The 17,128-nt window shown below is 34.8% G+C and overlaps 1 protein-coding gene across 2 annotated transcripts; it reads left to right on the forward strand.

Annotated features, from left to right (window-relative positions):
* The first annotated feature begins 1,441 nt into the window (after nt 1-1,441).
* Nucleotides 1,442-14,700, forward strand: LOC137408608 (uncharacterized). 2 transcript variants are annotated; one of them, XM_068095191.1, is made up of 5 exons: nt 1,486-1,506; nt 6,011-6,200; nt 9,245-9,311; nt 11,709-11,839; nt 13,571-14,700. In XM_068095191.1, exons 2-5 carry the CDS (start codon nt 6,104-6,106, stop codon nt 13,744-13,746), a joined length of 471 nt encoding a protein of 156 aa, XP_067951292.1. In that variant the 5' UTR covers nt 1,486-1,506; nt 6,011-6,103; the 3' UTR covers nt 13,747-14,700. The 2 variants fall into 2 exon arrangements, 1 of the variants encoding a protein (XP_067951292.1); XR_010980103.1 differs by lacking the exon at nt 6,011-6,200 and having other exon boundaries at nt 1,442-1,506.
* Nucleotides 14,701-17,128: the final 2,428 nt, after the last annotated feature.

Raw genomic sequence — 17,128 nt, forward strand, 5'->3', positions numbered from 1 at the left:
CAACATTTACTACTTTAACTTTTAAATGAAGGTATTTATTTATATATTTGATTATTTTTATATTTGGCCAGCATGTTTGAGCTTGACGACACCTACTTATGTCATCTCAACACTACCCAGGAGGTAAAAAAATTGCGAATTAGCCTTTTTTAGGCTGGCGGGTTCTCCAGTAGGTTCAACCACTGAAATTTTATAAAATTTGTGATATCTCAAAATTTTGATTGTTGTACAATGAGCTTATTATGTGAAAACAGAAATCCTTTAAAACTTTACATGTATATCATGAGAAAGGCATTTTGTGCGATTCAAATATGTCAAATGTATCAAAATATGGCAAATGTAAGAGTGAAGAAAATTGATAAAAAATACTCTTACACGGTAGTACTGTAAAATACCCTTACACGATAGTACCGTAAAATACCCTTACATGATAGTACCGTAAAATACCCTTACACGATAGTACCGTAAAATACCCTTACACGATAGTACCGTAAAATACCCTTACACGATAGTATCGTAAAATACCCTTACACGGTAGTACCGTAAAATACCCTTACACGGTATTACCGTAAAATACCCTTACACGGTAGTACCGTAAAATAGTCCAATAAGTATGTTTGTTCTAAAATGTGATTGATTCAATCATGAATTACGAATTTTTGGAATTCGCAAAAAGAAATTTGTACGCTAATTCATAAAGCGAGTACTGTAATGAACTTTCGTGAAACACACGCGTAACGAACTCAATATTCATCTGTTGAAGAAAGGAAGCTGCGCATGTTAGTATAATATATCCATATTAAACAAAAATATTCATACAAATGACAGTGTTTTAAATGAAATTGATTAACTATAATTAGTTGTAAAAAGTTAGTTTTAATTAAATTGGATGATGTGTGACATTGTGTTTTTAGTTGAAATGTTAATTAGGAGATTGCTATCAAATGAGATTTAATAAATCACCCAGGGCTTTGAGAAAAACACTGGAGTCATCTCCCTTACTACCTTTGTTTAGATATTTGCTTCCAGGATGAAACCTTACGCAGATCAGTTTAGTCAGGTGAATAGCTTAACTCCAGAATATTAATAAATGGCCTAAAGTAACAAACTAGTCATAGTCTCAAGCAAGTACTGGTTTAATATCGATTGGAGGTATTTTTCCTAACAGCTCTTGATGGAGTTTACTTCAAAGCAAAATTTTATAAACTTTTGCAATGCTTTGTGGATTGTAGCATTGTGATGGCTCCTTTGTTTGAAAACAATAGCGACAAAACAAAAGTCTTGAATGGCTAGTTTCGTAGTTTGCCAGCTGCGTATTTAATACAATCTAATGTCGTTGTTGTCAAGGATTCATTGATTAACAAGCTATTCAGGGTCCATTCATACAATGCTTTGAAATGTTTAAACAGACAACCACTCGCATGTACTTGTTCACTAGTAGGCAACTAGTTAAGGAGGCTGTGTCAGTCCATGCAATGGTGTTGTAGCAAATCCCGCTTCACAGAGGTAAGCCACATGAAGTTTACTTACCGTATAACATGAACATAACATGTTAACTTATAACATGAACCTACATAACTTATAACATGTAGTATTATTAATGAGAATCTCAAAATTGGAGCATTGTTTATGAATGAAGAGCAGACGAGCTGAGGCAATCCTGTATGACATAAGTCATTCCCTACATGGTTCAGTCTTTATAGCCACTCACTACATATAATTCTAGTATGTCTACACTAGCTTTTAGATTTGAATGGTTGACCGGAAGGTTCCAGAAATGTAAATGGTTGTGTTTGGTACACTGGGCATTTGTTTTTATCCTATAATACCCAACAACAAACTACTTCAGTTTTTATTTGATGCAAATTTAATTTTTTTCTGCAAGAAACTCATCAGTGAATAAATGAGAGAGAGAGAGAGGGAGAGAGAGGGAGAGAGAGGGAGAGAGAGGGAGAGAGAGGGAGAGAGAGGGAGAGAGAGGGAGAGAGAGGGAGAGAGAGGGAGAGAGAGGGAGAGAGAGGGAGAGAGAGGGAGAGAGAGGGAGAGAGAGGGAGAGAGAGAGGGAGAGAGAGGGAGAGAGAGGGAGAGAGAGGGAGAGAGAGGGAGAGAGAGGGAGAGAGAGGGAGAGAGAGGGCGAGAGAGGGAGAGAGAGGGAGAGAGAGGGAGAGAGAGGGAGAGAGAGGGAGAGAGAGGGAGAGAGAGGGAGAGAGAGAGGGAGAGAGAGGGAGAGAGGGGGAGAGAGGGGGAGAGAGGGGGAGCGAGAGGGAGAGAGAGGGAGAGAGAGGGAGAGAGAGGGAGAGAGAGGGAGAGAGAGGGAGAGAAAGGGAGAGAGAGGGAGAGAGGGAGAGAGAGAGAGAGAGGGAGAGAGAGGGAGAGAGGGAGAGAGAGGGAGAGAGAGGGAGAGAGAGGGAGAGAGAGGGAGAGAGGGAGAGAGAGAGAGGGAGAGAGAGGGAGAGAGGGAGAGAGAGGGAGAGATAGTGAAAGAGTGACTGAGAGAGTGAAGGAGAGAACAATTGAGCAGAAGAACAAGAGAGTAAAAGCAATTTTCTTTGCGGTTAACATTAAGCAACCTTTAGTGTGAGAGAACGAGCAAGAGAAGGCAACTTTAACAATGAGCATTGACAAATGAGTAATCAAGGAAAGTGCATTGTTAACTTATTGTTAACCTATGTAAAGTTGTTTTGCTATTATCTGTTACTAGTCAATAGTATCATCCGCTGTATTTCAGGTTTCCAGCCTTTCTTCCGACATTAATGTTACTCAGTTTGATAGACTCATAACCAGAGCACAGAAGTGGTAATTTCCTCTTAATTTGTAGCATGGATGCTTGAATAAACCCTACCAGAGTAAAATAAAAATTGCATATATGGTTCCAACGAATTTGATATCCAAGCTGGTGAAAAGTTTATAAAACTGCAATGCTTTGTATATAACCAAAAAATGTGGATCTTTAATAGCAACACATAGGTGAACCACAAAAAATGCGTTATAACACCCAATAAACATATACACTGAATGTAACAAGTAACTTCAAGCGATGCTATCAAAATGGAATATTTCAATGGGAAGATAATGAAAAATCAACATAATTAATAGTTATGCGCTAAAATATGTATTTGAACATTAAAAGGCTTTTGGCTTATAGTAATTTATTTAAAGATGAATTTAGACAAAAGTTTTTTCAGATTTTATCAGAAAGTATTGGTATTCTTTTATTATTTGCAAGTGTTTTTCATGTTTCAGGTGATCTGACTGCCTGAATGTTTCAAGGTTAAAATCGATAAAACTTGGTCGTAATTAAAATGGTCAGATCAATACTGCTCAATTCAGATCAATTGAAAGTGCGATTATTATGTCTATAATTGCAAAAGGTGCAGCCAAATATAGACATGAAATGCTTCAAATTGAATCCAACAGCCGGTACCAAATATTGCAATGATAACTAGTGACATCATTTTGCATGTATTTATTTTTTGAGTATTTTAATTGAGATCAAGTTTTATCGATTTCAATCTAGAAACATCTTGGCAAACACATAACCTCAAGCATCAAAAACAATTGGAAATGATAAATATCGATACTTTCTGATAAAAACTGCAAAAAACCTTTGTAAGTTCATCTTTAAAGTCTCAATGCTTGTTTGAAAAAAATTACTATAATTACGACTAAAACTGAAACACTACATACTAAATACACACAGTAAATATCCATGTATTGTGTTAACCCTGGGCAACTGGAAGCAATTTCATAATCTTCAAATACCTACTACAAGACAGTATATATTATAGCAAGTATTACTATACAGCCAGGCATTTTTTTGCTAGGTCAAGGACACTTTGCTCATCCAAGTAGCTGTTTCCATTTTCCAGTGATTACACTTTTGCTGTTTACAATGTCTTCAGCTCTGAACATTTGATAAATTTTTCTGAAAACGCCTGGAAGGAAAACCTAAGAGTGTATTGCCGTATTTTAATAGAAAAGGATACTCAATTCATTACTTTTGTAAAGGAATCAGAACGACCCTTCACCTCACTACACTAATATTTAAAAAATTTATAGAACTTTATTGGCAATAACTTCATTTCAAAAATAAAAAAGTTTTTCAAATTAGGCCATACAACAATAATAAGAAAATTAAAAAAAAGCAACAGTTAGCCATTAAAATTGAATAAATAGTTTGACAAATAGGGTTTAAAACTCCTTTTTCTGATAAGCGAACAGATATTAGGTGATGTCTAAAAAGACTTGTAGTTAAAGTTAATGGGTATATATTTTCGGATAAATAGTTGTCACAATACAAACATATAAAGAGAAGGCGCAAGGTGTTTCTCTTCTCTTCTCTTCTCTGTGATTGCTCTTGTTAGAATTCTTCTGACTGGTTAAGCTCCATGCCGAGTTGACATTGTACCAATCCGTACCCATGGCTGGCTTGTCTTATGACCTATGTCTATGTCTTATTCGAGCTGGCTGGCTACGATCCAGCTAGCACCTGTCGCACTTTTTAAGCATTGTTTGCATCATATTAAATCTAAATAAGCGGCACCACAAATGCATGATTTGTAGATATTAAAATTGATTTTCTAAAAACCATTAAAAAGAATATCTAAATGTAACTAAATTTTGTCTGAATGTCATCAATACAATCAATACATGATTTAAAGGTTGACTTGTACAACACAATTCACATTACAGTTATTTGGTATCAAAAGGTTCACCATGTTTTACTATGCTGTGTTGGAGGTGCAAAATATGTAGAAATGTGATTACAAGCTCTTAAAAGCTCAAAAACAAACAATTAATCGCAGCTATCACGGAAACGCAGTAGATTGGAATCCATCTCCCAAACGGCTCAAATGAGACGTAGTTGAACACGATGTGCTTCTGTTTACACTTTCATGCAACCTCATTCGTCAAAATGTTTTCAAAAATATACTTCACCATGTCTATTGTTCTTACGCGTCTATTTCCTCATCCTTCTTTGATCCTTCAAGCTCCATCGATAGTATCTGAGTTAATCACAGTATTCTTTCATCAAGTAAACCTGAATCCCTCACATCATTATTAAAGTCAGTTTTGCTGTCATCAGCCTGTTCAGTAAAAGTTCAAAAGATATTAGAAATATCTTAACCCAGGCATTCACCATCCATTGGCTGATAGTGATGTAACTCGCCCGGCCCACTATATAAAATCTGAAAACTTAGGGGAGTGTTATACTTGGTTATGCCAAAAAGACCATTTTTTTATTTAAAGATGAACTGACACAATATTTTAGTAGATTGTATCAGAAAGTATCGGTATTTTTTATCACTTGTGATTGTTTTTAATGTTTGAAGTAATCTGACTGCCAGGATGTTTTAAGGTAAAAATCAACAAAACTTGATTGCGGTTAAAATGTTCAGATCAAACGAAAGTGCCATTATGATGTCTATAGTTGACAGAGACCGACAAAATACAGAACACACTGCAACTTGAAAGCAAAAGCCTACATCAACTATAGCAACAATAGCAACTAGTAACGTCATTTTGCGTGTTTCAAGCATGATCATGACAGTTAGATTACCTCAAAAATCAAAAACAATCGAAAATGATAGAAAAGTACCAATACTTTCGGATAAAATCTACTAAAACTTGGATTAAGTTCAACTTTAAAAGGGGATGGAAGAGTACATATATTATATCTCAGTAAGCACTGATTATGGGTGATTACTAAATATGGCAGAGATTATTTTTTTCTCTCTGATCCGCCCGTAAGAAAATTGAAATAAAGCCAGCACTGTTATGATTAAATAGCAGAAATCAATATTTGCAGGGCAGCTGTACGAGTCTAGCAAAATTGATCAGCAATCGCTAAATCCATCCATGATATATTTGAACAGTCAAAAAATCATCTAATGGTAGTCTGTCATCCAATTACACTGCACAACTTACAGTCAAACCTTCAAACAGCTTCAGTATAAATGTTATACATTAAAATTCACTATTATGTTTTTTATTAGTTGACTACTTGTAGACTATCACCATCGTCATCCTGTGTCAGCGAGCAAAGTGGCAAAAGACATTGAAGAAAACAGTGTACTGTTGCATGGAATTTTACTAAAATTGCATGGAAAACTCAACTCTGAAAAATGTGTCTCCAAATGATTTTGATGTAGCAGTAACTTATGTTTCTGAGACGGTTACATCAACCAACTATTTAATAAGTAAGTAATTGGCACAGCGCCAGCCACCCTCGCTGACAGCTACTCATTCAAGTTTGTTTTTTCTAAAACCTGCTGCCTACCAATAAGGCATCTCCGGAGCCACCAGAGTAGTAGGCAGCCTCTAATTCCTCACAGTGCCTGCGATTTTTACTAAGGTTTAGTTGTCTGAGCATGCCTACACAGGAGATTTGGACAATGCTCATTTCAGCTGTATAAGTATGTACTGTACTATATATGCACTATGTATGTACTATGTATGTACTATGTATGTACTATGTATGTAATATATATATGTACTATGTATGTACTATGTATGTGTTATGTATGTACTATGTATATAATATGTATGTACTATGTATGTACTATGTATGTACTATGTATGTGTTATGTATGTACTATGTATGTACAATATTCATACAGCGATAGCGTAACAACGCCTGGAAGCGCCAGCGCAGAAGCACTCTGATAGTCCGACGAGCAGATCATGTTTCATAGGGCGCTATAGTAGAGAGATGGTTGTGTGACACCTTATGTCAAGGTTGTATCTTTACATCCTTTTCTTCCGCATTTTCAGTTTCAATTTAAAACAAATGGATTAGAGTGTTTCAGCAAGAACAACTTCTGCATATGAAGCAGCCAAAGTACCCATGCGCGTATACAAGTGCGTCGCCATTGGTCGCTAAAACCCCATTTCCGTGGCACAAAGATGGCCCATCACAAGAGTGTTTTGCCTCCAGACAGCTACACTGAATTATGACAGAATGAGAGTGACACGACTGTTTCCATAATGGCATCGCTGCGACATATGGGGGCGTGTCGCTAAGCTATCGCTGTATGGATTGGTAGCACTAAGAATTAGGGTTTTGTTTTTATCAAAACTTGGCTAGTTATTTCTAATGAAATTTTTATAAAAAAAACTTTCAATCAGAGTTTTCAATTTGGGGAAACACATAGTTTTTATGAAAATGAAAATTTTGTGCTTTGTATTTGTCATTCTTTTTATTCTTAAACAAAATTATTAACATAATTTATTAACTGTACAGCTGTTTCTTGATCCAAAAACAATTCAAGCACGCAAACAGTAAGTAGCATTCCATTAATTTGTGTTAAAATATATTTTTTTTTATTACAATGTGTTGCAGTACAAAACATTACCTTGGTTTATATTATATTGCATAACACTATGTTACATTCACCTACAATTCTAGTTACCATGGCTCTCTTCTTATTAGTTTCTAAACCAGGTCTAAAACTTTAAAACATTTTCATCAACGATAGTAAACAAAACAAATAATAATAGTAATAGTAATAATAATAGTAATAATAATAAAGCAAAACAATAAAGGATAACAAATAAATTTAGTAATTAGATTTTCATTTTGAAATTAGTATAAATATGTGTGTAAATATAAATATAATATAAATAGCATAAATATTAGGTACAAATTATAAAACTTTATTTGAGCTTTGCTTAATCTTTTTGGACTTGCATAGAGTGGTGAAAAAAGAAAAATTATAGAACTTTCTTGAATTAATTATATAATTATGAAAATTCTTAAAAAATTATAGAATTATGCGATTTCTTGACTTTTGATATTCATGATGTTTGAAGAAAGAAATATATTTTACATATCAGCTTTTTGTAAGAACTTGCATGGTTTATATATTGGTCGATAAAATATGTGGTCAATATGGATTGATGCAAAACGTTTCCATTCTATAAGTATATGAGTTGTGGTAGCGGTGATGAAGTATCTTTTAGACAGCTTTAACTACATGACAATAAAAATAAAAATATTTAAAATGTGAAGAACTTAAACATTTAAGTAAACTCAGTTAATGAGTGATCAATAAAGGCAATCAACAACATGGAACTCTTATCAGTGTCACCTAGTTAAATGCGGTATAAATAGCCTCTGCTCCTTATACTCATTCAATACTTTTATTTTCAGTTTGGGTACAAAAATATTTAGTGATACAAGTTGACTAGTCTATCGATGTTTTTCATGTATTAACAAATCCCATTTTATTATTGTGTGTGTCTGTTAGTCTGCATTTTCACATTTTTTGGTTTGACTTTATCCAAAATTTACATTCATATGCACTGGGCGTTCCGCCTAGTGCTGGGACGATATCAAAAATTCGTTTCGGTACAATATGATGGCGTAGCCAACCGATATATCGAAATATCGAGTGTTATTCGGAATTGTCTTACCTGCCAGAAACCGCTGCCATGAGAGAACAACTCTTTAATGAATCCATGTACTAGTATAATTCTTTGAAGAATCGGGTATCAAATCGAGTAGAATATATATATATATATATATATATAATATTGTCGATATCGTCAAATATCGACGATATCCGATGTTTCGATATGGGCAAAAACCACTCGGTACGGTCGGTATCAAAAAGTGGTATCGACGGTATACCGAAATATCGTAATATCGTCCCAGCACTAGTTCCACCAGGTTGCTAAAAGTATTTGTTTTTAAAATAAGCACCCACCTGTCATCCGATTGCAAATGAAAGAAACCCTGGGCATCACCAAGCTTGCTTCTAGCCAAGAGCAACAGTGATCTAGAACACATGACTTGCAAGTGACAGGTACTTGCAAGTGACAGGCACTTGCAGGTGACAGGTGCTTGCAAGCGACAGGTTAGGACTCAATTCCAAAAAAGGCCAACAACGGTAACTGGCTTGACATTCAACCTGAAATTGCTCTTCGCAACTGAGCATATTTCTATGCCTCCAGGTTGCTTTCCTACTGGCCTCAAACTTGACCAGCCAAGATCATAGAGCCAGTGTTTGTGCAAAGTTACTTTTAAAAATCACATACAGATTTTGCAGCCTCTGCAAACATCACATTCATTCTTTGCAGCACTGCTTCATGTATATAAACAAGAAGAATTTCAAGTCTTCTTAGTTGAATTCTATGCGAGTTTTAAATGTATGATATAATCGTTTAAGATGTTAAGTTCCGCTTTCTGCTTTACCGTATAGAGTCATAAAAGTCTGACAGTTTGTCATTGCTTATTTTGTAGTCATTGTTGTTGCTGTACTTTTGGTGGTGATAGTTGCTCTGGCTGTGGTCATCTGCGTCATCGTATGGTAAGAAAATAAAATTTCCTTTGATCTATTCCCAAACTTTATTTCATCAGCAAATGCTAAAAAACAAGTCATAGAAAAATAATAACATGATATATTATTAGTATTTAAAAAGATTATCTTATGATATAAGGATATTCTAGATGTAGGTCTGACTAGATGTTTATGCCTGACCTATATCTATATGTTCAGTGGTTTAAGGCATGTTTGTGAGGTGTAGCTATGAAATGGATGGTTGGGTATACCTGACAGTTTGGTATAGTACCTTAGACACCATATTCACAAATACTGAAAGTTCATCAAGCCCAAAGGCCTTCAATTGCTGGTTAATTTAAACTGATGTGTGTCAGCAGATTTAAAACTGTATCCTTAAAACAAACCTCTAAATTTTTTTGCTTTGACTGATTTTTGTTTTAATTGTCAATTAAACCAATGTGTCAGGATGAGATATCAACTAATTAAAAATGTTGCTTAGGAAAGCTTCACTTTTTTCAAAATATGTTCAGATAATTAAATTTACATTACATTCGAGCAAGCTGGTGAAATTCTTTTTTAAAACTTGCCAACACACGGCGATATTGCTTGTAGTTTAGGAGTTATATTCTCTCAAATATGCTTAAACAGCTGTTTGGTGGAGGATTTAAATATGATCTACAACTCTGCATTCTATAGAAAGTTTTAAATTGTCCTGCCTAGTAAAAAATCATAAGCACAATTCCAAAGTTTCTTGACAATCCATTTATTGTATTTTATCAAAAGGTTTCATTTTATATAGTAACACATTGTAAGCACTTCTACGGTTTAGATATTGGTCTATAAAGACATGTGGTTCATATGATTTGATGAAGAAAGCTCCTACTTTAGCAAGCTACTATAGATATTTAAACAATGATAGCTGAGTAAATCTTTGATTTTTCAAAAAACTCATATTATAATTATAACAATACAATTGTTAATAAAAAGGTCTTTTAATTGATAAGTGTATTTGTATAACTTTTTATTGGCATAGGTAATCATCAAGAAAATATATTTTGTATTACATTCTAATGAAAAACAATAAAAAACTCAATTAAACATTTTTTTAAAATGAAATATTTAATTAATGCTAGAATGCTTCATGTTTGATAACGGGAACTTTGAACCAAGGAATTTTCAGATAAGTTACATGTTTGTTGCGACTGTCGAATAGTTGCAAATTGTTGCGAATAGCTTTTAAAATTCTAGGAATATTTCAAATTTTTTGTGCAGTAGTTTTACAAAATTAAGGTAGTATTGCGCAGACTACTTGAAACTGAAACCATTTTTATCCGTCACAATCGTGACTATTGACTCCTGAGCTGAGCCGCCGCTATAACTGATCCTTATGATATTGTGATCGCTGCCCTTTTCAACTAACCTTAGTAAACACCTGTTCATAATAAAATTCTCTCATTCGCACAGCTGCAAATGAAAGTATAGTCAGTTTACTTGAACTGTATGTATGTCTGGTGTTGAACCAAGCATTTGTTGGTTCATTTTAACTTCATAGTAGTTGTGCCAATCTTGCCCAAAATTACCAATAATCAAATCATGACTAGTTTTTTGAAAATGAGGGCTTAAAGGGTGGTAAAGGTAATTTTCTTGGTCATTTTCTTGATGGCGTTTTAACTGCCATCAAGTTCTGTCAATTTTAATCTTGAAACATCCTGACAGTAAGATCACAAACAAAATCTCAAATGATAAAAACCCTCTATACTCTCTAATAAAATCTTTTAAACTCTGACTCGAGTAACCCTTTAAAGAAGCTGTTAATTTTAGCATGTTCCTGTGTCACGAATGTACACCAGTTTAATCAATTTTGCCTACCAAAAGGAATATATATATATCTAAAACAGATTTTGGCTGTAATATGAAATGACTATTCAAGACTAGTGACATCCTGCAAACAGAACTAAAATACTGTTTAACATTTCAACAAACAACTTTTCTATTGCAGTTATTGTTTAAATGGTGCTTGCTAATCTTAAAAAAATGTCAAACAAATTTTAGAACAAATCTTTACTAATGTAAGTGTTGCCTTTGTTTATTTGAAGCCGTGATTACAGGTGAGAAAAAACAACTACCTTATGCTAGATTTGAACTTACAATATTTGGCTTAGCAGTCAGGCGCGCTAGCATATGCACTGATCGTGTGCAGTTCGTTATTACAGAATTGTTGTCTACATACATGTACATATTCTCTGCACTTTATCATTTTATCTGCATACCTGAGTGTGTCTCGGGGTACAGCAGACTACGATAGTATTAGTACAATATAAAAAATAACAAATATTTAACTATAATACATATATATAAATATTATATATATTATATATAGGTATTATATATATCTATATATATAACTTCAATATCTTTCTGAAGGTACTTCAAAAATCGGCAAAGGCCAACACCTTCCAATATAACCAGTCATCTAAACCAAGCTAGAATTGAGGTCCCTCAAACTTCCATAACAACCGAAAGAGAAAATATTCCTATTTCAACAAGAGCTGCAGGTAAAGCTGTAGTTTGTTTTGAAAACAAAACACTTTTTCGGATTGCTGCTACAATGATATTTTTATATTGTGCAACACTAGATTTCAGGGTTGTAATGCTCAGACCTGTTGTGTCATTGCATCTCAGTACACAGACATTTAGCAGTGCCTTACAACTTTCTAATGCGCAGTAGACATTTACTCCTACTGTACATTTACTTCCATGATGAATTAGTTAATACTCAGTGATTCCTGCATCCTGTGATTAAGTATTCTTTAAAACTTGAAACTGAATTTTTCCTGCGATTGAGCATTATTATGAGATTGATACTGTAGATTAACTAACTCTGCTGACTTTCTAAGCGTCTGTACTGCTTTGTACAAAATTGTTAGAAGCAATGTTTAGCAAGCTAGTGACCTTTTGCTCTAGCTGCCTTATCATTTCACAATGAGGACTCAAGCATTATCAGCATTCCAATGAAATTGGGGTCTTAGTATTGTATTTGCAATAACATTATATGTTACAACCATAATGTATTCTCATTTAACCATATACACCATGCTCATTGTGCATTAGGTGATGCCATCTCTACACCAATATTCATTACCGTACATTAGGAGACAGTTTCACTGTATGTATACAGCGAACTGCACATTAGTAGAAGTTTGTAATGCAATTGTACTGCATACTGCATGGTTGTGACATGTTTATTATTGCTTCTGTAGTGCTAATGTAACTATACAGACATCCAGGTGAAAATTATTGCAACTGCAATGAATTTTACATCTGGGTATCAGGGAATACTTATCAATGTGCAGTTATGATTTTTTTTGTAATGGTGTAAATAAACCGACTGAGTTCCTCTACTCGCTCCACAAAAATTAAACTACTCGAGTACAAGGAAAATGAGTAAATATAATTCTTAGTAAATATATAATGGTGCGGTTAATACGCAAGCACATATAAATAACTGTAAGATGTGAGGCTTCTAGATGCTCTCCTATTGGATACTTCTGCGGCGTCTCATGTAGCCCTGGCTGTTGGTTTTGCTCCGCCTCTCGGTAGTAGCGTCAACTCGATAGACAACCATCCACTGATTGGAAGTGTTACCGAGTGCAGTGTCTTCTACTGAGTGGGACTCAGTCTAATCCTGGCGTCGGCTGCCTCGGTGTCGGCTCTCATCCTTAGCTCAGCCTTTTCTCGGGTGATAACTAACCGCACTGGTCACAACCCTACTACATGTAGATTCACAGTCTAAGCAACAGTGACCTAGTTCTAGTTACTCCGATCCAATTCTGTTTAAAATTATGGTTGTTCAAAGTCTATTTATGAGCTGCAAGTATTTCTTCTTTGTAAGTCATATAGTTGGTACAACTGTGTACTAAGTTAGGCAAATCTGTGCAAAATGGAATGAGAAATCTTGGACTCACAAAGCTGACTGCTTCTCTATTCTTGAATTGCACAAAGATATATTTTTATATATTTATAAGTTATATACATGTATTTGATTACAACTTTTCTTATTTTTGCTTTTATTTGTTTCTGGTATGTTATGTAATCTAAGTAAATAGAGCCTAAATAAAAAAAACAAACGAGATTCTTTTCACTCTTAAATATATAAACATAAATATGCAATTAAAATAAAATAGATGTTAGTATATTTAATATATTAGTTCTATATCAGTTTGTGAGCATTAAGCTCATATAGCCCAAATAATACCTCTTGGAGAACCAAATATTGTTTATTCTAGGCTCCACATCTGGCATTGAAGAACACCGTGCTGGACCGACCCAATTTCTAGCTCAAGCAAACACTCCTGTGCAGGAACCTTCCACTTCGCAAGTAGCAGCGGATTCACCTCCAATGCCAATCACAGGCGGCGACATCGAATCTTTATCATCAACAGCTGATACCAAGAGTCAATGATTTGATGATGTGCAGACACAATATGAGAATGACAGAACTTCTTTCTAGTAAAATCAGCAGCAAAGCTGAAAAAATGCTTATTTATTAGAGGTTTTTGCAGAAGATTAAAAAATCAAAAAATTTTGCCAAAAAGTCTTGCTCAAATTCCGTCATTTAGTATGCAGATAGTTAAGGCTGAAGCTTACTTGTATAGTATAGTGTTTGCTCAGCCTCGCATATTTATTTGCTTTTGCCCTTTCAGTTTTTGTTCTACTATTTGATCATCTTGTGTAATGCATCTGGTTTTACTATTGTTCTTTGTTAACGAAATCTTTTAAAGCTGAAATATTATTCTTGCTCTGCATCTGACATCGAAGAACAATGTGCCAGACTAAAACAATTTTTAGCTCAAAAGAAGGCACCTGTGCAGGAACCTTCTACTTCCTTCTACTTCCTTTTAGTTCCACTATTTGATTGTTTTATGTAATGCATCTAATTTTATTATTGTTCCCATGAGCATCAGCGAAGAAGGCGTGGACAACTGGCATATGCTACCAACTACCATAGTGGTGTGTTAATCACTTCTGTAACTTGTTAGACATCGACAAATACTGAAGTTCAACATTTTTTTCTGAATAATCTTGCTTTGGTATGTCTCTGAGGCTACACTACATTTTAAAAGTTATCAAGCATTCCTTACCTGATGGTCATTGAAAAAGTTCACTTCTATATTTTTATAAAGTTTTTTAGGATTGTTGCAATTTTTTGAGCAGATGACCTTTTAATATCATAACTGCCTTAGACCATAGATCATAGACCAGCTATTAACAAACTGTGTCAAAAGTCTTCACATTAAATATTTAGTGATAAGATCTAAGGCAATTAAAGTTGTTACCTTCTTGAAACGCTAGTGATATTTTGTTGATAAATCTATGGAAATGTACACAGTTATGGCTAATATAAAAATAGCCCCTAGTTTGTCTTCTAGTCTGTTTCATTTAGTAAAACTAGTGTCATGGGGTTTAGTACGCTGTGAGAGATTGCTAAATGTGCTGACAAAGCACATAGAATAACTATGTGCACACTTATTGTGAACTGTCAACAGAAGTCGAAAGGTTCAGGCCTTATGACTGGTTCAAACTATCCCGGCGTCGATGCCACATTACTTCGTTGATCATCGATGATAACAATGGTCATACTATCACAAACCCAGCAAATTATTCGTGACGAAGTGTTTCATTTTTCGTTTTTAAGTTTTGACGAAAAAACTTCTTTGTTTCGGTGTACTTGAATCAAATAGTAGTATCGCAGCAACTATCATACACTGAAATAGATAAATCGCACTAACCGCGATCATGCATTACTATTGCCAAAATTGTTCACATTGATGCTGGGAAGAATATTGGAGAAGTTTGACAGCGGCAAACTTTCTCGATGTATTCTTGTTGCTTTTTTAATGCTATTGGTCCCCAGTGCACATAGTCGATGATGAATGCCAAAAGGTCAACACCAACATATGGCAATATATTTTGAGCCAGGCTCTAGAGTCGTGGTGTACAATGTAGCCACATGTGGTGAGTTCAAATTCCACAAGAAGCAATATTTTATTCTAATTTTTAACTGTGAATAGATAACCATGTTGAGGTGCTATGGCCGGCGAACATGGTTCCTATTGTACGAAAGACTCGTACACTTACAGTCCAGTCAGAGAGGACAGAGAAGTCATCAAGCGTGTCGATAAAGCACAAAGAATAAGTATGTCTACAACTACTTTAAAATTTGTGAAGGTGACAGATTTATTAATTAGTGCACATGTTAAAATGTTGTTTCCAATCCAAATGTTGAGAGTTCGACTCCCACACAAAATACAATCTTTTTTCTAATCTCCACCTGTGGCTCTGGACAGAGGATAGATAGATGGACAGCCATGACTTTTACTATAGTAAAAATTATAAGATCAGCAATAACTTTTATGAATTTAGCAGTCATGTGCAGAAAGATGTCAAGTGCATAGATCAGATTCTTGAGGCATCACATGATTGGTTATCCTTTTTTAAATTTTGTTATCTGATTCTAAAAGGTGTCTCTGTAAGGTCAAGGACTTCAATAACCTTTAATCGAGCAGTTAATCGCATCATACTTAATAAACGAAAAAGAATGGAATATTTGACGAATAGCCTTTGTTCTACAAGCTATTATTAGGTCTACATTGTTGACTTTTGTCTTTATGCGCTACCTAATACCTTTATAAGCAAAGCCTGCTCAACATTTAGTCGCCATGAAACTTTTGACATGGCAGGAAGCAGATCATATCGAATCTAATCTTAGAAACACCTAGTTTGAGCTGTATCGTTTTATACTACAAACAAACTTTTTCTCACACAAATACAACAAGCCAAGGTAAGTATAGACATACACTGTCTTTTTAGTAATACTTATTTAAAAAGTTAATTGCTAAACTTACTTTCACTCTGAAAATGACACAAAATAATAGATTATCTCTATACTTTTTTCAATAGTTTCGAGAGTTTATAATAGTGTCAAGGAGCAGCTGTAGTTTAGTGGCTAGTACGATGACATATAATCAATAGGTCAGTGGTTTGAATCCCAGAAGGACCATTGGCAGTGTTAGGAAGGGCCTCCAGCCGCAATTGTTCTAGTGCCAACTCTCATGAGCGAATAGGCAACATATACTATGTACCAGGATATACCACCTGAAATGGTGAGCCCCTAAATGGGAAAAGCTGAAACAAGTTAATAATTTTTTCAAACTTTCCATAAAGCAATAAGCAATGGTTCACACGCTACATCATGTACTTTTACTCTATAGAAACCAGTACGCTTCCTAGTCCCGTGCACTATGAGAAATCATCATGATTAATCAGTATATCAAAGATTATCCCTTGAAGCAATAAGGTGTCCGAGCATTGTAGAGGTAGCGTGCTTGCTTTTGAATCTGCCAGTCAAAGAAGGATTATCTTGCAATCATTTTTCTAAATGCTCTTAGCGTGGCTTTGAGCAGACAAATGGACAGCCACTGCTCTTATACAGATTGCATAGAAAGTAGAAAAATGGAACTTTTTATACTTTTTTAGGTGCATCAGAAGCAGCCAAAAGATGCAGTCAGCACCGAAGTGGCCAAAATCAAATCCTCTAATAGGTTTGTTCCAGTGTTCATATTTGTTCGTAGCAATATACATGTATATAGCAGTAGCTGATGCTCTCTATTTGTAAAAAGGCTTATGAGGAGACTTCCTCTTTTACCCTTATAAAAAATTGCTCATAAATATTGCTACTGGTTTCTAAACCTTTGACTATGAAGCAGTATGATGTCTACAAAGGCTGTGCATGTTTTTTAAGAGTACCAATTTTAACCAATGCAATGACTACTTGCCTAATAGCC

Source organism: Watersipora subatra, chromosome 11 (genome assembly GCF_963576615.1).
Source record: "Watersipora subatra chromosome 11, tzWatSuba1.1, whole genome shotgun sequence".
NCBI lineage: Eukaryota > Metazoa > Bryozoa > Gymnolaemata > Cheilostomatida > Watersiporidae > Watersipora > Watersipora subatra.

Coding starts and splice junctions, on each gene's coding strand:
- LOC137408608 (XM_068095191.1), top strand. CDS start 6,104: ATGGAAAACTCAACTCTGAAAAATGTGTCTCCAAATGATTTTGATGTA. Junction 6,201..9,244: donor ATCAACCAACTATTTAATAA/GTAAGTAATTGG, acceptor CTTATTTTGTAG/TCATTGTTGTTGCTGTACTT. Junction 9,312..11,708: donor GTCATCTGCGTCATCGTATG/GTAAGAAAATAA, acceptor ATCTTTCTGAAG/GTACTTCAAAAATCGGCAAA.